At 37.6% G+C, this 25,166-nt stretch overlaps 1 protein-coding gene, 1 long non-coding RNA gene and 1 pseudogene across 11 annotated transcripts in view; 2 read left to right on the top strand and 1 right to left on the bottom strand.

The window, feature by feature from the left end:
- HECTD1 (HECT domain E3 ubiquitin protein ligase 1) overlaps positions 1–25,166 on the bottom strand; it is an 89,976-nt gene that overhangs the window by 60,267 nt on the left and 4,543 nt on the right. For all 9 annotated transcript variants that reach the window (XM_082451967.1, XM_082451971.1, XM_082451968.1 and 6 more), the window contains exons 3-5: positions 4,831–5,065; positions 1,355–1,582; positions 63–344 (exon numbers count right to left, since the gene is read on the bottom strand). In XM_082451967.1, coding sequence (XP_082308093.1) covers positions 63–344; positions 1,355–1,582; positions 4,831–5,065 — 745 coding nt within the window. The remainder of the gene's footprint in view (positions 1–62; positions 345–1,354; positions 1,583–4,830; positions 5,066–25,166) is intronic.
- LOC309655616 (translation machinery-associated protein 7 pseudogene) lies at positions 1,702–4,815 on the top strand (annotated as a pseudogene). Its single transcript has one exon. The product of its transcript is annotated as a translation machinery-associated protein 7 pseudogene (transcript).
- Positions 5,075–23,387, top strand: LOC309656160. The gene is made up of 2 exons (XR_014261190.1): positions 5,075–13,990; positions 14,404–23,387. It is a non-coding gene; the product is annotated as an uncharacterized lncRNA (long non-coding RNA).

Genomic DNA, 25,166 nt, shown 5'->3' with positions numbered 1-25,166 from the left:
TACTTGCACTACACCAAAATACTTCTTCTGAAAGATTAAATAAGATTCAAAAACACTCTTACGTGCGTTACTACTGGAGAGCCTCTGCAAAGTGTTGAGAGCAGACTTACAATTGTTGACACCTGGTTACTCAATTTGGAATCTGCAGCTGTGGAAGGCGCTCCTGTGGTGCTGCGACCTGGTTTGCAAGCTGATGATGGCCCTGATACAGTACCACCAGCAGCAGCCATTCTAGACAATAGCTCCTCAGTTAATCCGTGCTTGGCTAATGGAGCTGGGTCAACACCACGACGGGTAAATCGGTCAGCTAGTGATGCAAAACATCGTAGAGCTCCATCTGAAACCTAATGATGTAAAGAATATACATATGGATAAAATTCACCTAAAAATGACCAGTATTGTTTATTTCAATACTGAGACTATTAAGAAAGGCAATTGTAGCAAAGCATACAATCTGTCTAGGTTTGAATCCTGGCTCCACATTCTGATAACTGTATAACCTAAAAATGTTACTTAACTGTTCAAGGCGTCAGTTCCTTTATCTGTAAAATGGGAATAGTAACAGTACTTATAATTCATTGTCTGAGCTCAAATGAAATGATATATGTAAAGAACCTAGAGGAACAGTAAAAGCTCAACAAATATTTACTATTATTATGTACAACTTTGCCAAGATAATCGATGGACAGCAACTGAAAATAATTAACATCTAAATGGTAAAAAAGCATTAAAAGTCAAGTTTTATTTTCTAAAGATGCTAATATAACAAAAGTTTACACATATAAAATTTTAAATACTGTTATTTTACTTCAATGAAAACTACCCTTTTAAGCCAACAAAACTGTGCTGAGCCAACAAATTACACTGGGTATAAGTGCAGCTTTAAAAATTATATACTTCTAAAATGTTTAAATTTTAAGAATAAACACATACTACTTTTATAATTTAAAACGTATCATTGCCAAAACAAAAAGAGATTACCATAGAGATATAAGATGAGAGAAAGAGAAGATGAAATTATCTCTAGCTCATCAAGCAAAAAATTCATATTGCACTAAGGTTGAACCTTAAACAACACAGGTTTGAACTGCATGGGCCCACTTACATGTGGATTTTTTTCCCCACTAAATTCACACTACAGAACTACACGATCCCCAGTTGGTTGAATCCACAGCTGCAGAACCCCAGATAGGGACGGCTGACTGTAAAGTTATGTGCAGATTTCCAACCGTGCGGAGGGTCGGCACCCCTAACCCCCACCCTGTTCAAGAGTCCGCTGGATATCGTGGTTATAACTAGTGGACGCTATAAAATCACATTTTGAAAATAAAGTACACAAGAGCGATGTAGTTACCTGATGATCTTCATGTTTTAATAAACTAGACAGAGATTCTACACAAATTTCTAAAGAAGAATCTTGAGGTTCCATTTTGCCACAGAGTCTTGATACCACAGCCATGGCAGAGTGCAAGGTATCTTTATGAACCAGGTGTCCGCTGTCACGAATGAAGGTAAGCACACAATTCAAACCACCAGCCTCGAAGACTGCTCCTGACTCACGAGTGCATATCAGTTCTAACACCTACAACAGTAAAACAAAATTCACAAAAGAATACAGTAAGTCCAATTTTAATTTTCTAGAATGACAGAAAACATAATACACCCTCCAAATTGGTTAGGAGCCACATTTTAAAAAGGGCAGGGTCTGAGAAAGGGGGCACAGAAGCTGTGTCCGGCTGTGAAGATGGCAAGAAGTAGTCCCTGAAGCAGCCCAAGAAGGTGGCCAAGGAAGATAAGGCATTCAAGCAGAAACAGAAAGAGCTGCAGAAGAAACTCAAGGAGCTAAAAGCAAAGGCCATGGGGAAGGGCCGCCTGGCCACAGGTGGAATTAAGAAATGTGGCAAAAAACTGTTCCTTGTGCCTGAGGCAATGGTGATCCTTAATTCCATTCTCGTTTAAACATCTGGATTCCCTGCCATAACATGCTGCTACCTACAGCTAGAATGAAGTGTTGACTTGGAGCCTGTTGTACCTTTAAGAATAAACTTTTCAGGACTTCCCTGGTGGCGCGGTGGTTAAGACTCCGCACTCCCAATGCAGGGGGCCCGGGTTCGATCCCTGGTCAGGGAACTAGATCCCACATGCATGCTGCAACTAAGAGTTAGCATGCCACAACTAAAGAGCCAGTGAGCCACAATTAAGCAGCCCGCCTGCTGAAACTAAGACCTGGCTCAACCAAATAAAAATAAATAAATATTAAAAAACAAAAAAAAGAATAAACTTTTGTTAAAAAAAAAGTGAAGCAAAACAGAAGAAATTAATTTTAACATATTTTATTTAGCCCAATATATCCAAAGTGTCATTATTTCAACATGTAATCAATATAAAAATTATTGGTATCTTTTATGTAATAAGTCTTCAAAATCCCATGTATATTTTATACTTATAACACACCTTAATTTGGGGTAGCCACATCTGAAGTGTTCAGTAGTCACATATAGCTACCATATTGGACAGCATAGGTTTAGGCGGTGAAACCTGCATGGCAAGCTAAGAACTACAAGTAATTTAGCAAAAGTTTATAAAGGTCCTAGACATTAAAAAATTCAATAAACGCCAGCTATTACATTATTCATCATCCTCACACTTACTCTATGAATATTAAGACATTAAAAATCACTTTTATTTTCTAAATTATATTGATGTTTAATGCATTCAGGTAGAACTAAAGAGTTAACAGGGTCCACAGGTCTTACAGGCATACCAGAAATTTAGACTTTATTCTGTAAGCAAGAAAAATGTTTTAAGCGGGAAATAATATGATCAGATTTCCAGTTAACATCTGTGGGAAGCAGGGTACAGGGAGAGTGTAGAGGCAAATGCAAAAATTCAAGCATTAATATTCATGAAAGGATGAGGGCTTAACTAAGGCAATAACAGCAGGGACAAACAGGAGGAAATAAACCAGAAAAGCACTTGATCATTAATTACACGTGTGGAGTGGAAAAAAGGAAATAAAAGATAAAGCACAGGTTTCTGTCTTAAGCGACTGGCTACAAGTTGATGTCACTTATCAAGAGAGGAGTTTATCTGTAATCAAAGACAATGAATTCAAACATCCAGTTGAATATGTCCAACAGGCCTTTGAATATGGAGTCTAGAACTCAAGAGAGAGGTCAGTTCTAGAGATAAAGATGTGAAGGGCATATATTTATATATGAATGGTATTGATGCTCACAGATGAAATTGTCTAGGCAAAGTTTATACAGATTTAAGAAGCTAAAAACAGGACCTTAGGAAATACTACCATTGAAGAATGAATTAAATAAGAATAATCTGCAAAGGAAACAGAGAAAGGGAGAGCAGGGTGTTAACAGACAAGAAAGAGTTTGAAAATATAGGTCAGTGAATAAATGCAATGGCGTAAAACCCCAGTCCTGGAAGAAAAATGAAGTGATGTGATCAAGAGAATAAGAGGGGGAAAAGCTCTGAACAGAAAAACGAATACCTCTTCCTCTGAGGCCATAGACAGAAATAAATCTATAAACACAGAGGCAGAAAGTCAAGATATTAACACCTACAAAAACAACTCTCAAAGCATGGGGAAGACATTTCCAGTGGTCCTTGAAGTTATAACTTTTTTTTATAATAATACTATAACAGTTAATTGTCTTTTTCTTTCCTATTCTCTCAGGAACGTAAGGCAGCATTTTCTAAAAGTTATATGAAGTGTGATATAGCAACAGGCTGAATGCAGAAGCAGATATTAGGACCCAGCTGTCTTCTATTAAACCACACATTTCAAACAAGACTTAACAATGTTACTCTTCTCACTAATTTTCTCTTTGTTCAGGATATAGTGATTTTCATTAAAAATGTAATGTATGTTAACACATAATGAGTTTGTTATTTTATGATAAATGAATAAATATTTTTAAATTCTCAGTTTTAATATCTTATATGGTAAATATAAATAGAACCTTCATAAACAAAGGCTCTTTGTGGGTCCTCAATAATTTAAGACTTGTAAAGGGATCCTGAGACAGAAAGTTTGAAAATTGCTGACCTAGAGCAGCAAGAATCATAAAAAGAATGAAACAGGAATCAAAAAAGAGAATCACATAAAATCTAAATGTGTTCACCAAGTACTTCCAATAAACTACTCACCAGTACTGATGCTTTTAGAGTAACATAAAGTTTATAATTAGTCCCATCAGGAATAAAACAAAACCGCTAACTCTAACAGGAGTATAGCAAAACAATTAAATTCATGGGCCCTAGAACCAGACTTCCTGATCTGCAAATTCCTAATCTTTGAATCTTGGCTCTCTGCCACTAACTACTTGCATCATCCCAAGCAAGTTACTTAATCTTGGTATGCGTAAATTTTTTTCACGTATAAAACAGAAGTGATGATATTAGCGGCATCTACCTCATACAGAGTTGTCATGAAGATTAAATGAGAGTTAATATATATAAGTGTTTAGAATAATGCCTAGCACTGGTGGTCAGTGTTAGTTGTCATGGTTCCTGTTGTTATTGCATGCATACAAAATCATTTTGGATAAGAACAGAAATAACCTATCTCAAAGTGTTAGTGGCTACCAGAAACCAAAGAGCACTGAGGCAACACAGAAAAGCATTATCAGTGACCTACAATTTTCCTTCAAAGATAAGATTTCTTTTCCCAAGCCACATGGGATCTCCTTTGGTACATAAGGACTGTGACTTCCATTGTTTTCAACCATGGAAAAAAATTTTTTTTTTTCAAAATATATTTTTTACTCTCTAAGTGATCTTCAAATGGGCCAATAAATAATTAAGACTTACCTTTACACATTGTTCAGCTAAGTCTCTGCTTGTCCTGTTGTTAAGTTCGACTACAACCAAACGATTGCAAAGTGCTTTTATAGCTCCATCTACCCCAACAATCCTTCGAGTGCATTCTGCAGATACATCCAGGTAGTATGTTATGGCACGGGCTGTCACCTCTAGCACATTGTCTGGAGCACTTTCGTCAAGAAAAATTTTGCAGAGGGCTGGTAAGAAAGTGCGAGGAGGACATCTGTAGTGAAAGAAATCATATTTCACCTAGGATTACTAAATTCTTAACATCAAAAAGTCATCAAAGTAACAGATAATAAAAACGATATCATAATACATCATGCTCAATACTGCTTCTGCATATATATTAGGTAACATTTCTCATATTGCTTTTGCTTCCATAATAATACTCACAGGCTAATTTCATCATTGCTGAAAATATAAAGTTGTAAACAGTTTAAAGTAGCAGAGTTAACATGAAACCATGTTCAAAAAAAATTCCTATTCAATACTCAGCTCAAACATCAACTCTGTGAAACCTTCCCTAACCTCCCCAAATAGTCAGGTGGTACTTTCATGTTCCTAAAGCCTCATAAAAACTGTTCCCACACTGTTTAATGTATCATTTTATTTCCTTATTTACATTAAGAGTTCCTGAATGCCAGGGACATTGTTCAATTCATGTTGTATGGGAACAAATGCTGATTTGGGGTTTAACAGACCAGAGTAATACATAGAACAACAGCTATGCAGCATTTCTGGTCCTGATTTGTAAAGCAAAGATAGTATCTAAACAATATCTACTTCATATGGATGTTATGAAGATTAAATGAAATTATATACATTAAACACTTAGCTCAGTACCTTGGCACCATATTAAACTAATTAACGTTAGCTCCCCTCCCCTCCTATGAATAGCTAATACCTGCTATATAAACCTGCATGACAGTTTTATCAAAAGAACATTTTGCATTTTTTAATCAATATTTTATCAACACTTAAATTATAAAAGACCATAATTTAATTTAGTAGAGATCTCAGTTACATGCCATCAAATACTTTAACTTATCTGCACAGACTAAACTTTAAATGAGCTACAGATAACACAAAAGGCACTATAGTCATCCCTCGGTGTTCAAGGAGGAAAGATTTCAGGGCCCCCTGTGGATAGCAAAATCTGTGGATGTTCAAGTTCCTTATATTAAATGGTACAGATACAGAGGCTATGTGGAGGGATACAGAAGGGATTGCTGGACTCTCAACGTTTCGGTGGAATTATTTTTCCTCCAATTTTTAGTGTGCACATATCTTTAGTAGCTTTTAAAAAATATCTGTAATGTATGAACGTCAAAGTAACTCTAACCTTTATTATCTGCTTGAATGATGTTCACTTAAGGGGTCCAGCAGTAGGAATATTATCAAAGATTTTAGAAGACCTCTTGCATTCAGTGACTGACCAGTCACTGATTAAACACAGGTGGTTTTTATTAGCCAGCATCACTGGCAACCTAGGTCACATAGTCACTAATAATTTTTCTGAGGAGGAAATGCTTTAAGATTAGGTTATGGAGATAGTCTGATAGTTCTCAGGTAAGATCAGAAGACTGACTAGCATATCAGAATCTTAAAGCATTTTTGCTGCTCTCTACATTGGCATAGGTAGTAAACCAAAGAGACAAGATTGTAAAAGTGTTAATAGTACTGAGGAACAACACACTCTTAAAAATAATGTTTTTTGCCTTAGAAAACAGTAGCTTTTGAAAAAAGAATAAAATTTTTAAGTTGACAGTCCTCTCACATCAAATGACAAGAATGGATCTACCATATGATTTATATTAAAAATAAGAAAATATCCATCTATCTTATACAGTACAAAAACTGGACATCAAAACACAAAATTTAAGAGAAATGTTCAGTATAACTATCTATAATTCATGGGGAAATGTGGTATCTGCTTATTTGGGGAATAACTATGATCCCTGCTGTGTTCCCTAAAATGTGACGAATCTCCTGAACAAGTATGGTTCAGGGGCCAATTAAAAAAAAAAAAACACACAGAAAGTTCTAAACATAGGTTCTCAGCTGTTAGCTGTGATCAATTTTATTTCTAAGAGAAAAATAAAAATATCCTGCATACATATTTTAAAAGAGCTTATTTTATGTCAGGTATAATGAAAACCTGCTTTGTGAACTTTTTAAAGGTATGGTACAAAACATCTGTTGTAACTTCTGGCTATTAGACAGGAAAAAATGTTTGTTTTTCTAGCTCTTGAGTTACTTTTTAAACCATGAGAAGGTATTTTAGGCATATTCACTAATTTTTCAATTTAGAACCAAAGCAATTTACAAACATCTCAACAATACAAATTAACTATAAATTGAGCAAAAAAAGTAGAGAAAAACATGTCAATAGTAATTAATGAATTCTGAAAAGTACAGAATAATTGAAAGAACTATAGTTATATTACTTGAAAGTTCATATTGCAACTAAAACAAATTACTAACAAGTGTTGTTGCTTAACATACTCTGCTGGATAACCTGCTTTAAGACAGTCACTGTGATATAAACATTTATAAGACCTTAAAACTGTCTTTTCACTTGTTGGTTAGTAACAATTTCCTAGAATCATTTCCAAAGAAACCCTGTGTTGATAGATACTTCAACTGGGCCTTTAAATCCAACTTGAGCTTCATGGCTATTCAGGAAGCACTTGCCTATCTTCTAGGAACAAGACCCTCGTGTTCCTTGCCCTTCGTCCTGGGCTACAACCACAGCCACAACTTTCCCAGGTCTGTATCCATGTCAACAGAGATTAACTAAAAAACTAATTTACATAATCAAGAAAACTCATTATAAATCTGTGATCACCAATATTAAATAAACACAATGCCCAATAATTCTGCTACATTTCTTCCAGTGTCTGCAACGAGTATCTCACACCTTTTCTTCAATTTTCTCTCGGCTTAGTTACTCCCTTAGTTTTCCATTCTAGCCTCAGTCCTAAACTCCCTTCTCTTCTCTAGCTCATCTCATCTATTCCCTTTGTTCATACACCATAGCTATAAATCTCATCCACATACCATGAAAACTCCCAAAATGTTATCTCTACCCCAGACCAACTAAATCACTATCACTATCTCCATTTAGAATTATCACAGGCATCGTAAAATGAGCATATTCAAAACAAATGTGCCTCCACCTCCAAACCACTGCCTTTGTAAATATCACAACCATCCAGAAACCCAGAAATCTGAGAATCATCCTCAGTTTCCCCCCACATTTTCCTCACATTACACATCCAATCCATTAGTTAAATCCCACCAATTTTCCCTCTAAAATATATCATTAATCTGTCCACTTCTCTCCACATCTTCTTTTACAAACGTAATCTAAGCTAACTTCAAGCTCTTGTCTGAACTACTGAAATAGCCACTTAGACATCCACATAAGAGACAGGTTTAGCACTAGTGTTGAGGAAAGTATTTCTAGAGGGAGAAGGAGATCAGTCTGGACTAAGGTGTAAGAGCATGAGCAACATAAAGAGGGCATCTATGCAGGGGAACGCCTCAGTGATGGGCAACTGATGCAGACAAGGGAAGTGATCAAATCAATAAATATACTGAGGATAATGGGAGCCAGATATCTTACTGGACTGGAGTTGGAAACATAGAAAAGAGAAAACTAGAATGAACCCTGTGGTGTTAGACTGGAACTGGGGGTATTGGTATGAATTCATGGTTTTCTACAGACTGATAGAAAGATAAAGACACATAAAGATGCTAATGTGTGTGCTGACCCCTCTGCCTAAAATGCTTTTCCGACTCTTCCCATGGCCGGTTCTTTGCCATCCTTCTGTCAGCCTAAATGTTACCTCCTCAGCTTCAGGCTTACCTTTCCTAACTACTCAAAACAGGACTCCTGTTTTTTGTCTTAATTTACTTTGACAATTTATATTTATATTTCATTTTTTGTTGTCCACTGTAACTCTCTCCTAAAAATCTGTAAGCTCCTCAGGAACAGAGATGTAACCCAACAGGGTTCTCTGCATATGGGAAGATACTCAAGTTTTATTTGTTGAATGAATGATACCAAGAAAAAATAAGAACTTTTTTGCTTATGGAAAGAGAAACCAAACAAAAAAGAATTCCATCAGCTCCCCAACTGATCTGCCTCTCCACCCCCATGCACAACCCCTCACTACTATGTCTCCACCCCTCCACACACATGCCTTCATCCTAGCCCAACCCCCATCAGGTCTCCTTCCCCTGCCCCACACCTTCCCACAACACAAAAAAGTGAATCCACTTTTATCTCTCATTTCTCATAGAAAGCAAAACACCAAATCTAGACTCTAGTCTAAACTGCTCTCTTGAAGCCCAGAATTACAGACCCAACTGCCTCCTTTACTCACCTGTCATACCTAGAGATGTTTCAGGAACCATCAAACACAACCTGCCAAAACTAAACAAAGTTTCCCTACCAAAAACCATACTATTTATTCTCTAACCTGCCATCCAACCAGTCACTCAAGTAAAAATCATAAAATTCTTCCAAACTCCTGTTTCTAAAATACAAAAATCAACACCTAATCTTGATAGTTCTACCTCCTAAATCTGTTTAATATCTTAATTGAATTCCAACTAGAATCTCTCACTAGACTTTCCAGATCCTTGTGGCCTTGAACAGGTCCCCTCTGCAAGAAACATTTATCCCCTTCTTCTCTGTTTCACTTGTATTCCTTTTTCAAGGAAACCTTTAAAATTACATTTAAAAAATGTTAGGAACACTCAGGTCAGAGAGTACCTCCTCTAGGAAGCCTGCCTTAGACAAACCTCACCACGCATTCTCAGTTATGTTCCTCTTGGGTGGTTTCAGAACATTCAGTGAAACCCATCTATCAGAAGCATCTGTCAAACTATATTTTCCCATTTATCTGTCTCATCCATGAAAACATGAGCTACCTGATAGCAAGGTCTGTACCTTATCTATCTCTGTTCTCCTACAACCAAGTCCAGTACTTGTTATCTAGTGGACACTCAAATATTTGATAAATGAATACATGAAAATAATCCCAGTTTCAAAAAATTCAGTTTAATAGAGAGAAATATAATTTAAGTAAGTAAAAATAAATATAACAAGTGCTGTAATAAAAACCTGAAAGAAGCAGTTTCATTAACAGTTTGGGGCGGGGGGAGTTTAATATCCAAAATATATAAACAGCTCATACAACTCAACATCCAAATAAAAACCAACCTGATTGGGACTTCCCTGGTGGCACAGTGGTTAAGAATCCGCCTGCTAATGCACGGGACATGGATTCGACCCTGGTCGGGGAAGATCCCACATGCCTCGGAGCAACTAAGCCCGAGTGCCACAACTAATGAAGCCTGCATGCTGCAACTACTGAAGACTGCACGCCTAGAGCACGTGCTCCACAGCAAGAGAAGCCCCCGCTCGCCGCAACTAGAGAAAGCCCACGGGCAGCAATGAAGACCCAACGCAGCCAAAAATAATTAAATAAAAAATTAAAAAAAAACAAAAAAACCCAACCTGATTAAAAATATGGGCAGAAGACATGAACAGACATTTTTCCAAAGAGGACATGTAGATGGTCAACAAGCACATGACAAGATGCTCAACATCATTAATCACCAGAGAAATGCTAATCAACCACAATGAGATATCACCTCACACCTGTCAGAATGGCTATCATCAAAAAGAACACAAATAACAAATGTTGGTGAGGATGTGGAGAAAAGGGGACACTTGAACATTGTTGGTAGGAATGTAAATTGGTGCAGTCACTGTGGAAAACAGTATAAAGGTTTCTCAAAAATCTAAAAATAGAACTACCATGTAACCCAGCAATTTCCACACCTGGGTATATATGCAAAACAAAAACAAAAAAAGTAATTTGAAAAGATACATGTGCCCCAATGTTCACAGCAGCATTATTTACAACTGCCAAGATATGGAAGCAACTGGAGTGTCCATCAACAGAAAAAAGGATAAAGAACATGTAATACACACACACACACACACAAACACACACAATGGAATACTACTCACCATAAAAAAAGAATGAAATTTTGCCATTTGCAATAACATGGATGGACTTGCAGGGTATTACGCTAAGTGAAATAAGCCAGAGAAACACAAATACTGTATTATACCACTTATACGTGGGATCTAAAAAATAAAACAAACTAGTAAATCTAACAAAAAAGAAAGAGACTCACAGATATAGAGAACAAATTAGTAGTTACCAGTTGGGAGAAGGAAGGGGGAAGGGGCAAGATAGGGGGGATAGGGGATTAAGAGGTACAAACTACGATGTGTAACATAAATAAGCTACAAGGCTATATTGTACAGCACAGGGAACATAGCCAATATTTTACAGTAACTATAAATTGAGTATAACCTTTAAAATTGTGAATCCCTATGTTGTACACTGATAAATTATGTAATATTGCACATCAACTATACTTCAATTTAAAAAAAAAAGGTCTGAGAGGGAAAGCTCAGCTCAGGGGATTTGGGGAAAGAAAGACCTCACAAAAAAAGGAAAAACTTTGAGTTAAATCAAGGTATTCTCTGCCTTGAAGAGTTACTGCAAGAACTTGGTATAAAGTATATAAAATATAGTGTTTAGCACATAAAAGATGCTCCATAAACCATAGGGTAGAAGTTTACCAAGCAGACAAGCTCCTGTCTTCTAAGTAAGGAGAATAGTATATGCAAAGGATGGAGGCTTGAAGAATTATATACTGTGGCAGATTGTATTTTCCAAAGATATCCACATTATTTCCCATCCCACATATCCATAAATTCTTTTTTACAAGGTGACTTTGATACTCTTTCTACTGAGAGGGTCTATGTTCCCAGGCAGGTTTATGATTACAGTGAAAGTTATCACTTTGTGACTTCGAACACTAAGTCAATTCTACTGGATTCTCTTCGGACTCTTGCTCTTAGAACACAACCACCATGCTGTAAGGAAGCCCTTGTAGCCACACTGCAAGGCCAGCAGATGTTCTAATAAATGCAAGTAAAAGCCAGTATTCAAGTGCATGTGAGAGAACAAGTCATCAGATGATTCCAGTGCCTGGTCATCAAGCTTTTGTTATTTACAAGTAGGATCACACTACAAATACCATCCTATAACTTGCTCATTTCTTTAATCAATATGTTGTGACCACCTTCCCACACCACTATGACTAGGTCTAGTTCAATCTTTCTAATGTCTACATAATAGTCAATATAATGAATAGCCATACACTGTTAACCATTTAGATGGTTTCCAGGTTTTTTACTACTTGAAGCAGTCCTGCAGTGAACAATATTGGAAGTATATCTTTGCACACCTGTACCAGTATTTATGAAGGAAAGATTCTGAGTATTTCTTTAATTTATTTATTTATTTATTTTAATTTAATTTTATTTTTTTGGCTGCATTGGGTCTTCATTGCTGTGTGCGGGCTTTCTCTAGTTGCAGCGAGCGGGGGCTACTCTTTGTTGCGGTGCACAGGCTTCCCATTGTGGTGGCTTCTCTTTGTTGCGGAGCATGGGCTCTAGGCGCGCGGGCTTCAGTAGTTGTGGCACGTGGGCTCAATAGTTGTGGCTCGCGGGCTCTAGAGCACAAGCTCAGTAGTTGTGGCGCACAGGCTTAGTTGCTCTGCAGCATGAGGGATCTTCCAGGACCAGGGCTTGAACCCATGTCCCCTGCATTGGCAGGTGAATTCTTAACCACTGCGCCACCAGGGAAGTCCCTTCAGAAGTATTTCTGTGAGTACATTTTTTGGTTTGACAGATATTATCAAACTGACTTCTAAAGAGGCTATACCACTGTATACTCCCATCAGAAGCATTTTAGAGTACCTATTACCCCACTCCTAGGCCACTAAAAATGATATTACCTTTACATTTGTGCTAAATTGATAAATATTAAAAAAAACTTTATTTCATAAAATTTGGCTGGCTGTGACAGAATTTAATAAACTTTAAAAATGAAACACAGAATATTCAAACCTCCACCAAGAAAACAAAAATAATCTAAAGATGTATACATATACATATACACAGACAAATACTTCAGGATATACAAAATCTCTAATTAGAACAGGAAAAGTCATAAATAAGCCCCCCCCAAATTGCAACACTCACATTTTATTTCTGTATTTCCAATAAAGACTTTATTTCTATATGAACATGTACTTAAGGCAGATACAAAATAAACAAATAAATTAAACTACCAAACTGGGTATATATTAACATTATTTTAAAATTTCCATTCCGGGGGACTTCCCTGGTGTACGAGTGGTTGAGAGTCTGCCTGCCAATGCAGGGGACACATGTTTGAGCCCTGGTCCAGGAAGATCCCACACGCTGCAGAGCAGATAAGCCCGTGCACCACAACTACTGAGCCTGCGCTCAGAGCCTGCAAGCCACAACTACCGAAGCCCGTGCGCCTAGAGCCCGTGCTCCACAACAAGAGAAGCCACTGCAATGAGAAGCCTGTGCACTACAACGAAGAGTAGCCCCCATTCGCCGCAACTAGAGAAAGCTCGCATGCAGCAACAAAGACCCAACGCAGCCAAAAATAAATAAAATAAATAAATTTATAAAATTTCCATTCTGATTTCTCTTAAAAGATAAAAATCAGGGGCTTCCCTGGTGGTGCAGTGGTTAAGAACCCTCCTGCCATTGCAGGGGACATGGGTTTGAGCCCTGGTCCGGGAAGATCCCACATGCCGCAGAGCAACTAAGCCCGTGCGCCACAACTACTGAGCCTGCACTCTAGAGCCCATGAGCCACAACCACTGAAGCCCGCGCACCTAGAGCCCGTGCTCCGCAACAAGAGAAGTCACCGCCATAAGAAGCCCGCACACCAAAACGAAGAGCAGCCCCCGCTCGACGCAACTAAAGAAAGCCCACGTGCAGCAATGAAGACCCAACGCAGCCAAAAATAAATACATACATACATACATAAATTTATTTAAAAAAATCAAAATTCACTAACCTACTCATTCATTCCTCCAGGGAATAAAAACTTGTAACATTATCTTCAATTAGATTCTCCTGCAATCAACTGTAAAGTTCAAAACAATCAAAAACCACAAGGTCCACTACCAATAGCAGTTCCACTTTGAAATTACTCATGAGAAGGTAATTATAGGCACTTCCCTGGTGGCTCAGTGATTAAGAATCCGCCTGCCAATGCAGGGGACACGGGTTCGAGCCCTGGTCTGGGAAGATCCCACATGCCACAGAGCAACTAAGCCTGTGCGCCACAACTACTGAGCCTGCGCTCTAGAGCCCGTGAGCCACAACTACTGAGCCCGCGTGCCACAACTACTGAAGCCCGCGCGCCTAGAGCCTGTGCTCCGCAACAAGAGAAGCCACCACAATGAGAAGCCCATGCAGCGCAATGAAGAGTAGCCCCCACTCGCCGCAACTAGAGAAAGCCCGTGCGCAGCAACGAAGACCCAACGCAGCCAAAATAAATAAATAAAACAAAAAAAAAAAACCAAAAAAAAAAAAACAAAACTGCTCCACAAAAAAAAAAAAAAAAAAAGAAGGTAATTATATATGAACATATTTTGTCAGACTTCTAAAAACAATTAAATATTAATTCAAACAGATAAGGAAACTTTGGTTTCCTCTTACATGTAATTTTGAAGTCAGCAGTTCAAAAAAACATACCATCAGGCAAAAATGTATGTACAAAGATGCTCATTGTTGCATAACCTATATATCTAATAACAAGGGTATAATTAAGCATATGACACATCCGTATGGCAGATTATGCAGGTTTTTTAAAGCTGTTTACTAAGAACTAATGATACAAATACATAAAGAAAAGGGGGACTTCCCTGGTGGTGCAGTAGTTAAGAATCGCCTGCCAATGCTGGGGACACAGGTTTGAGCCCTCGTCCAGGAAGATTCCACATGCCGCGGAGCAACTAAGCCCATGTGCCACAACTACTAAGCCCGCATGCCACAACTACTGAAGCCCACACGCCTAGAGCCCGTGCTCTGCAACAAGAGAAGCCACTGCAATGAGAAGCCCGTGCACCACAGCGAAGAGTAGTCCTGCTTGCCACAACTAGAGAAAGCCCACACACAGCAACGAAGACCCAACACAGCCGAAAATAAATAAATAAATTAATTAATTAATTAAAGAAAGAAAAAGGGAAAAATATATCCATTATGGTGTTTATCATATAAAACTATGCAAAGAAACTAGAGCAAAAAGTTAAAATGGCTTATTTCTAGATGGTGCAATTATAATTTTCATTCTCTAGATTTCTGACTTTTCTAAATTTCTGAAACAAACCTATTTCATAACTCCCAAAAATAAACTTAAAATCTGTTAACTGAAGTAAGCTAGACAACAGCAGATGGATTGGGGAAGGAAGTCAAAACGTAATGACCCATGATGGAAGTGAGTTTCAAGGGCTTTTTTCCTTTCCTCCTTTCTTTTCCAGCTTTGATCCCTGGACAGGCCAACTCCCGAAACCATGTAGCAGGGGGGTACAAAAGAACTCTGAGAGGACCAAGAAAAGGGGCCTCTGTGAGCCAGAGGGTATGAAGAGAAATTCCTGGGGGTATCTTCCTCCCAGTCTGGCCTCAAGGCCAGACCCAGGTGAAAGCCCCAAACAAAACTCTGAGTGATACATGCACAGTGCAGTAGAGGTAGCACAAGCATCTAAGGCCCTGGGAGAACTGGGAACTAAGAAAAGGAGCCCCTATAGCCAAAAGAGCATGAAAGGAATCATGCTATTTTTTTTTCTGTCTTTTCTCTTACTACTTTCACACTGAGGGCAGTTCCAGTCCCAGAAAGTATATGACAGTACAAGGGGGTTGAAGGTTGGGTGGGGAGTGGGGGAAATGTGATTAAAACTTCAAGAGATCCCCAGTTTTCTAGCTAGAACACTAGTAAAAAGGGTTCCTGGTAGCTGAAAGATGTGGGGGAAATCTCAGAGAAGAAGGAGCTAGAAAAATCATCCCTGACACAAGTTCTGAGCTCACCTCTGAATCGTATATATGGAAGACAAAGATAAAAAACAATAGCAAAAAAAAAAAAAAAAACAATAGCAAACACTTTGACAACTGCACTGACATAATCCACCACCCAAGTCCCAGACTAAACTCTGAGTGACACATGCACAAAGTAGACCCAAACACCATAACAAAGGCTTTGAAACCACTGACACTGGAACCACCACCCACAGAGAGCAAGACAGAGCTTGCAATCTAAATTTAACCAGGTTGACTGCATGCAAAAGAAAACAACAAAATTAACATTCTCCAGAGGATTTTTATAAAACCCAGAGTCTAACAATATAATATTCCAAATGTCTAGGATAAAATCCAAAACAACCTGAAACACACAAAAAATCAATACAATATGATCTATCCAATTCAAGAAAGAAGACAGTCAACACATATAAGCCTGAGACAACCTAGCTGTTAAAATTATCAGAGAGGACTCTAAATCAGCTATTATAACTATACTCCATGAACATTCCTGAATGTGAACATTCTTGAAATGATTGGAAACAGAAGTCTTCAACAGAAAAATACAAAGTATGAAAGGAATCAAATGAAAAGTTTAGAAATGAAAAAACAGTTTGTGGGGAAAAGAATACTTCACTGGATGGGCTCAAGAGCAGAATGAAGATGACAGATAAAGAGTCTGTGAATCTGAAAACAGATCGACAAAAATTATCCAGTCTGAATAACACAGGGAAAAAAACTGGGGGGAAAAAGGGGAACAGAGTCTTAGGGATCTGAGGGAGCATATCAAAAAGTAACATTTGTGCCACTGCAGTCCCAGAATGAGAAAAAAATTGGTACAGAATATAGATTTGAAGAAACTTTCCGTATTTGGTGAAAGACATACAGATTCAAGAAGCTCATTAAACCTGAAATAAGACAAATTCAAAGACAACCATGTACAGACAAATCATAATCAAACTGCAAAAAATCAAAGGTAGAGAAAAAAAGTTCTTGAAAGCAGAAAGAAGAAAAACACAAAGAAACAAAGATTAGAATGAATGCAGATTTCTCATCAGAGACCATAAAAGCCAGAAGATAGTGGAACATATTTAAAATGCTGAAAAGAACTGGAACCACACAATTCTATATCCAGCAAAAATATCTTCACAGCATGAAAGTAAAATAAAGACATTCTCAGATGAAGGAAAACTAAGAGAACTCACCACCAAAAGACTTCTCCTAAAAGAAATGCTAAAGAAAGTTCTTTAAGATGAAAGGAAATGACACCAGAGAGATACATGGAACTTCAGGAATGAAGGAAGAACAACAGAAATGATAAATATCTGGGTAAATATAATAGATTATTCTTCCCCTATTAAACTGCTGAAAGCAAAAATTACAACATTGTATCTTGAGATTTTCAACATATGTAGACAATACATATGACAACTATAACACAGGGATAAAGGAATCTACACAGTTGTAAGGCTTCATCATTTCACTTTCAATGGTTAAACGTTAACTCTGAGTTAACTGCAATCCCTAGAGCAACCACTAAAAAATACAGAGACAGAGTCAAAAAAACTGTAGGTAAATTAAAATAGAATGCTACAAAAATATTCAAGTAATTCAAAAGGCAGGAAAGAAAAAACAAAGACACACAAAAAGAACAACGAAAAAGCCAAATAAAATGTTAGACACGTATGTAAACATACCAAAAACTACATTAAATGTAAGTGGTCTAAATTCACCAATTAGAAACAAAGATTGTCAGGCTGGATTAAAAAACACAAGCCAACTGTATACTGTCTACAAGAAACTCACGCTACAGACTGGTTAAAACAAAAAAGTGGAAAAAGATATAGCAAAGAAACTCTATCAAAAGAAAAGCTGGGGCCTCCCTGGTGGAGCAGTGGTTAGGAACCCGCCTGCCAATGCAGGGGACATGGGTTCGAGCCCTGGTCCGGGAGGATCCCACATGCCACGGAGCAACTAAGCCCGTGCATCACAACTACTGAGCCTGCGCTCTAGAGCCCGCGAGCCACAACTACTGAGCCTGTGCACCATAACTACTGAAGCCTATGTGCCTGGAGCCCATGCTCTGCCACAAGAGAAGCCACCATGATGAGAGGCCTGTGCACTGCAACGAAGAGTAGCCCCCGCTCGCCACAACTAGAGAAAGCCCGTGTGCAGCAACGAAGACCCAACACAACCAAAAATAAATAAAACAATTAAATAAAAAAAAAAGAAAAGCTGGGGTAGCTATATTTATGTCAAAGTACACTTCAGAACAAGGAAAACTACCAGAGATAAATAGGGACATTACATAATGATAGAAGGGTCGCTTTATCAAGAAAACTTAACAATCTTAAAGACATCTAACAGGGCTTCAAAATACATGAAGCAAAAATGGAGAGAACTGAAGCTAAATAGATAAATCTATAACTATACTTGGAGACTTCAACACGCCTCTCTCAGTAACCTATAAAACAGACGGAAAATCAACAAGGATATAGACTGAACAACACTGTCAATCAACTTGACCTAATTTGACACTTGTAGAACATTCTACCCAACCACAGAAGAATATATATTCTTCTCAAGTGCATATGGACCATTTACCAAAAGTAGACCATACTGTGGGCCATAAAGCAAACCTTAATAAATCTAAAATAACTGAAATAATATTGTGTGTCCTCTGACCACAATAATAACACAAAAATATGTGGGAAATCCCCAAATATTTGAAAATTAAGCAACATACTTCTATATAACCCAAGGGTAAAAAAGAAAGTTTCAAAGAAAATTTTAAAATATTTTGAACCAAGTGAAAATGAATATACAACATCAATGAAAACATAAAAGAAAAATTTATAGTATTAAATTCTTATATTAGAAAGGGTCTCAAATCTCAGCTTTTACCTAAGAAACTAGAAAAAAAGAGCAAATTAAACCCCAAATCAACCCAGAAGGAAATAATAAAGAGCAGAAATCAATGAAAATTAAAACAGAAAAATAGAAAAAAGGAATGTAACCAAAAGCCGATTCTTCGAAAAAATAAAATTGATAAATCTCTAGCCAGATTGACCAAAATATTAAAATTACCAATATCAGGATGAAAAAGAGAATTATCATTTACAGACAGTTCTGGGTGTACTCTGATGCGTTTCCAAAAATGTTCCTATAAAAGGGTTTCATCTTCAAGGAATTCATGGAAAAGATTCTGACAAGTACAGGTTTCTGGTAACTGACTATACTGCTGAACTGAATGAATAAGCATTTTCAGAACTCTAATGGAAAACTGATGAATTCATAAAAGTGCTAACAAAAGATCAAGATGAAAAAAAAAATTAATTACATGGGTCTGAGTGAACTGATGAGGATGATTATAATTTTTGTGACTTTCTGTTTGAATAAAAAAAAAAAAAAATCCCACAAGGACTCAGAGGCAAAAAATATACAAATCAATTTTCACTGCAAAGTAAAGGAGCTGTTACAGTGGAGGATTACTGGACTGAATGTCAATATTATGACATAGTATGAGTGTGTTTCGTGTTTGGTAATTGCAATCACTGTTGCTTTTGTTGTGGTCATCCATTTACAATGCTTGTTGTCAGTTTATTTACCTCTTGTAAAAATAAAATACAGTGTGTGTGTGTGTGTGTGTGTGTGTGAAAAAAAAAAAAAGAAAAAGAGAATTATCACTGCAGACCATATAAACATTCAAAGGATAAAAAAGCATACTACAAACAACACTATGCCCATAAATTTTCATTTATATTAAATAGACCAATTCCTTGAAAGACATACTACAATTCACTCAAGAAAAATTAAGTAACCTGAGCAGTCCTCTATTACAGAAATTGAATTTAGTAAAAACCTTCAAACACGGACTTCCCTGGTAGCACAGTGGTTAAGAATCCACCTGTCAATGCAGGGGACACAGGTTCGATCCCTGGTCCTGGAAGATCCCACATGCTGCGGAGCAACTAAGCCCGTGTGCCACAACTACTGAGCCTGCGCTCTACAGCCTGAGAGCCACAACTACTGAGCCCACATGCCACAACTACTGAAGCCCACACGCCTAGAGCCCATGCTCTGCAACAGGAGAAGCCATCGCAATGAGAAGCCCGTGTACCACCACAAACAGTGGCCCCCACTCACTGCAACTAGAGGAAGCCCGCACGTGGCAATGAAGACCCAATGCAGCCAAAAATAAATACATTTTTAAAATAAATTAATTAATTAATTTTTAAAAAAACCTTCAAACATATCAATTTATTCTCTTCTGGATTGTGCTTTTGGTGTTTATTTAAGAATATTTGCTTAGGGCTTCCCTGGTGGTGCAGCGGTTGAGAGTCTACCTGCCAATGCAGGGGACACGGGTTCGAGCCCTGGTCTGGGAAGGTCCCACATGCCGTGGAGCAACTGGGCCCGTGAGCCACAACTACTGAGCCTGCGCGTCTGGAGCCTGTGCTTCGCAACGAGAGAGGCCGCGACAGTGAGAGGCCCATGCACCGCGATGAAGAGTGGCCCCCACTCGCCGCAACTGGAGAAAGCCCTTGCACAGAAACGAAGACCCAACACAGCCAAAAATAAATAAATAAATAATTAAAAAACCAAAAAAAAGAATATTTGCTTAACCTAGGGTCACAAAGGATTTCTCTTATGTTTTCTTCTAGAGGTTTTATAGTTTTAGGTTTTATGTTCATGTCTGTGATTCCTTTTGAACTTATTTTTGTATATGGTGTGGGGTATAGGTAAAGGTTAATTTTTTTCTTTTTTCCATATAGATACCCAGTTGTTCCAGCAGCATAAAAAAATATGCTTTTTCCACTGAACTGTCTTTGCACCTTTGTTGAAATAAGTTGTCTAGGTATGTGTGAGTCTATTTCTGAACTCTATTCTATTTCATTGATCCATTTACCTTTATACCAATACTACACTGTTTAGACTACTGCAGCTGCATAATAAGAACTGAAATACAGTAGTATTAGTCCTCCAACCTTATATTTTATGTTTTGGCTAGCTAGGTCCTTTGCATTTTCAAATGAATTTTGAAATCAGTTCATCAGTTTCTACATCTTGTCAGATTTATCTGTAAGAACTGTAGAAGAAATAAAAACTCAAATTTACACAGAAATCTGTATGCTAATGTTTATAGCAACTTTGGTTATAATCATCAAAACTAGAAAAACCCAAGTGTCTTTCAAGAGGTGAATGGATAAACCATCTGCGGTACATCCATAAAATAAAATACTACTTAGCAATTAAAGGGACAGCACTGTTATACACACATAGATGACTCTCAAATGTAATATACTACAAGAAAACTCAAAAGGCTACACACTGTATATATGATTCCATTTATATGACATTCTGGAAAAGTCAAAACTATAGCAACACAGAAAAGACCACTGGTTGCCAGGCACTGGGGTTGGGGGAGGGTTTAACTTCAAAGGGAGAACTCTAAAGAATTTTGGGGAATGATGGAACTGTTCTGAATTTCAGTTGTGGCGGTAGTTACACAACTGTATGCGTTTGCCAAAATCCATATGTAATTTAAATAAATTTAAGACAAAATTAAATAGCACACATACAATAATCACAGTCCTCCCTGAATAGTGCTAAAAGAACACACCTATGGCACAAATAGATGCATCACAATTAAAGGGTTATTAAAACTTTTAAACTTGCTAAATATTTACCTCTTACATCATAGGTAGAAATTATTTTTACATATTAAATCCAGTACTATACTATAATACCAATTTATAGACCCAAAGGTGTCCTAATTAGGAAACTTTAAGATCACTCAATCTCTACGGAACTACTGTCAGATCAGTTAACCACACAAATGAGATTAAGTAGAATGTTCAGATGACTCCAATTTAAGCAATAGTTTCCAAAATGCTACCTGCAATGATGAAAGAATCTTTCCCTAATGGAAGCAGAGATAAGTAACTTAAAACAAGAGCAAAAAAAGTTTCATGAGGTTACAAAGAGAAAGAATTTCCCTTAGGAACTGTAATCGTTTCTATACTATTACTACCATATGCTTTTTCCAGACTATATGTCTTGGACCAAGATTTCAGAAGATTTACAATATAAAGAAATTTAACTTTTTTTAGACAAAAGAAGTTATCTATAGTGGTGATATTTTACTGAATATAGTCCCTAAATTGAGCACTTCATTTACTAAAAAAAAAAAAACTAAAAATTTTAACTGTAAAAATTAATAAATTTTGTTTCTTGAAGATAATAAATAACATCTTTTGATCCATTTTATTTTTTATTCATTCTTGCCCCTGCCCCCAGCCTTGACTCTGTATTGCTTAACTTACAATAACTCTTGGCATACAGTTAAAAATTACAGCCTTCCCTCTCAAAGAAAAAGGAGTAAGTCAAATTCCAATATGTAGACTTGTTTTTCTCCAATTAAAATACACACACAAAACTGACTACAATTCGTTCAACAAATATTTATTGAATGCCTTTTGTTTTGTTTGTTTGTTTTGGGGTTTTTTTGGCCGCACTCTGCGGCATGTGGGATCTTAGTTCTCCAACCAGGGATCGAACCTACCATGTCCCCTGCAGTGGAAGCGTGGAGTCTTAACTACTGGACCGCCAGGGAAGTCCCTTACTGAATGCCTTTTGGTGCCAAACACTGTGCTAAGTGTTGGGGGTAGGATACAAAGATGAGAATGACAGTGCTGGGCTCTGAGGCATTCAAAGATCTAATGACACGGTCAATAAGTACTATGCAAAGTATACATATATATTGCTGTAAACTAGAAGAGTGTTTTGTTTTTTACATTTTTAAGGTGACAGACACTTTGAAAACAAAATGAAAGCTCACTGAAGCTCATTATCTATGAGCCCCCTAGAGCACAAGGTTAAGAACCCTGACAGAGCATGCTTCTCATCTTCCAGCACTTCTCTCTGCTGTCCACTGAAAAGCACATATACAGCTGCTCTGTTTACAGAAATTCACTTATCTAACTTTTCAGGATTATGTGTGTTTGATACAATGAACATTCTCTGTGCAGGGAAGGCTCGGCTGCAGAACCGATAAAAAAAAGTAATTTCACTTCCCTATTACTCTGACACTGGGTAGAAAAAAATACGGAAAAGGCAGGTACATTAATGGAAGTGGGTAGAGAAAACATCAATACGTATTGATGCGATCACTGTTTCTCCTATAGAGAAGAACACGATGCTCTTCCTCCAGCAGACTCAACCAGTTTGACTCCAAAAGTACTTTCTATAAGCATTTTAAGGACTATGGAAAACAGGCACAATATAAAGAATTTCTTCAATCGGTTCAATATCTGGATATTAGCTACTGTACACCAGCACTATACTTAGCAATGGAAAAACAAAAGTAATAGTAGTATGTATGCGTTGAGATGCAGCAGAGGTCTTTGAAGGCATTTAAATTTTATTCACTAGGTGAAGAACACAAAAGATTTTGTAAAGAGGAATAATACAGTCAAATCAGTATTTTTAGACTATAGTCAATTATACATCAATAAAGCTGGGGAAAAAAAGACCATAAAAATATTTTAAGACTGTAACTTTGCATATAGTTAGCTTATAGGTGGGGATATATGCTATGAAGCCACTAGCACTGCATGAACATAATCATCTCCCCATACCAATCCTAGATATTACTATTCTTTTCAATCTCCGACTTCAGGGAGAAAACAGACGTCATCAGACAGAAATTCCTTCAACTTTTTACCATCAAACCTAAAACATCTCCCTCTTTCCTGTGTTACAACAAGGAACACACTACCTTAAATCTATCTCTCCACCAGTGGACCAGAGCTTTGATACTCAAGGTGGGATTTTCCAACCAACAACTTCAGCATTATCTGAGAGCATACTAGGAATGCAGAATATCAGGCACCACACCATACCAACTGAATCAGAATTTGCAATGTTAACAAGATCCCCAGGTGATTCACATTATGCACATTACTCCCAGTTTCTCAGAATCCTTATACTATGAATTATCCATTCTCTCTCCTAACTCTTTGACCTCTAAAAGAAAAAGCCCCACACTCCCATTCAAATACAACTTCTCAAAAATTTTTCCACACTCACTGTCTCCATTCCTTTCCTCAACTCATTCAAATCTGGCCCTCAAGCCACTCCACTCAGCTCTCATTAAGATCAATGATCTTGGGACTTTCCTGGAGGCACAGTGGTTAAGAATCCACCTGCCGATGCAGGGGACACGGGTTCAAGCCCTGGTCCGGGAAGATCCCACAAGCCGCAGAGCAACTAAGCCCGTACACCACAACTACTGAATCTGCACTCTAAAGCCTGTGCTCCGCAACAAGAGAAGCCACTGCAATGAGAAGCCCGCACACTGCAATGAAGAGTGGCCCCTGCTCACCACAAATAGAGAAAGCCTGCGCACAGCAATGAAGACCCAACGCAGCCAAAAATAAATAAATAAAACAAATAAATTTATTAAAAAAAAAAAAGATCAATGATCTTGAGAATGTTGCTAAATCCAAAGGACACCTTTTAGTCTTCACCCTACTTGACCTCTCACCAGTATTCAACATAAATGTTCTTTCTCTTCTTTAATCACTCTCTTCCCTGTGTTGACGTGCACTAATGATGCACAAGCACTGGTGGATAAAACTGCTGGTGCTTTAGCATGAATCAAGGCAGCGGCACTAAACTGTACCACTAGTAATGGTATGGTATTCTTCACTGCCAAGCTCTAGCATGCAGGGAAAAATTATTTATTTTACTGAACCTCAACCCTTGAATACATATCTTTTTAATATCCTACTTAAGGAAATGGAAAGTAAGCATAAAGCACTCCTGCATAGTAAGAGTACTTGTACGACTGTTGGAGAGCTGAACTAGCCACTTTTTTTCATGCAACATCATTTTTACTTGAAAGAACTTCAGGCAAATTGTGGTTATTCAGACTTGGATATCTGGCAAACATTTTCTCAAAAATTAACCAAGTAAGCTTTTCACTTCAAGGAAAAACAACTGACAGTATTTGTTGCCAATGATAACATTCAAGCTTTCAAGCAAAAATCACAACTTGTACCTGCCACCAGGAGCTTGACAGAGCGTCCCAATATTTAAAGACCTTTCTGATGAGATTAGTAGTCATAATAACAAATGTGAGTTTGTGATACTGTAGAATGACATATGGCAACATTAGGAATATCTGTATAACTCAGTAGACCAATACTTTTCACATGACCAGTGCATGATCTTTCAAACTTAAACATGGGTTTAAAAAAACCCACTCAGGAACTTCCCTGGTAGTCCAGTGGCTAAGGCTCCGTGCTCCCAATGCAGG

The sequence above is a fragment of the Balaenoptera physalus genome (genome assembly GCF_965194825.1).
Source record: "Balaenoptera physalus genome assembly, chromosome: 2".
NCBI classification, from domain to species: Eukaryota; Metazoa; Chordata; class Mammalia; order Artiodactyla; family Balaenopteridae; genus Balaenoptera; species Balaenoptera physalus.
Note: the sequence above shows the minus strand (reverse complement) of the source record. Positions and strands in the feature narration are given on the sequence as shown.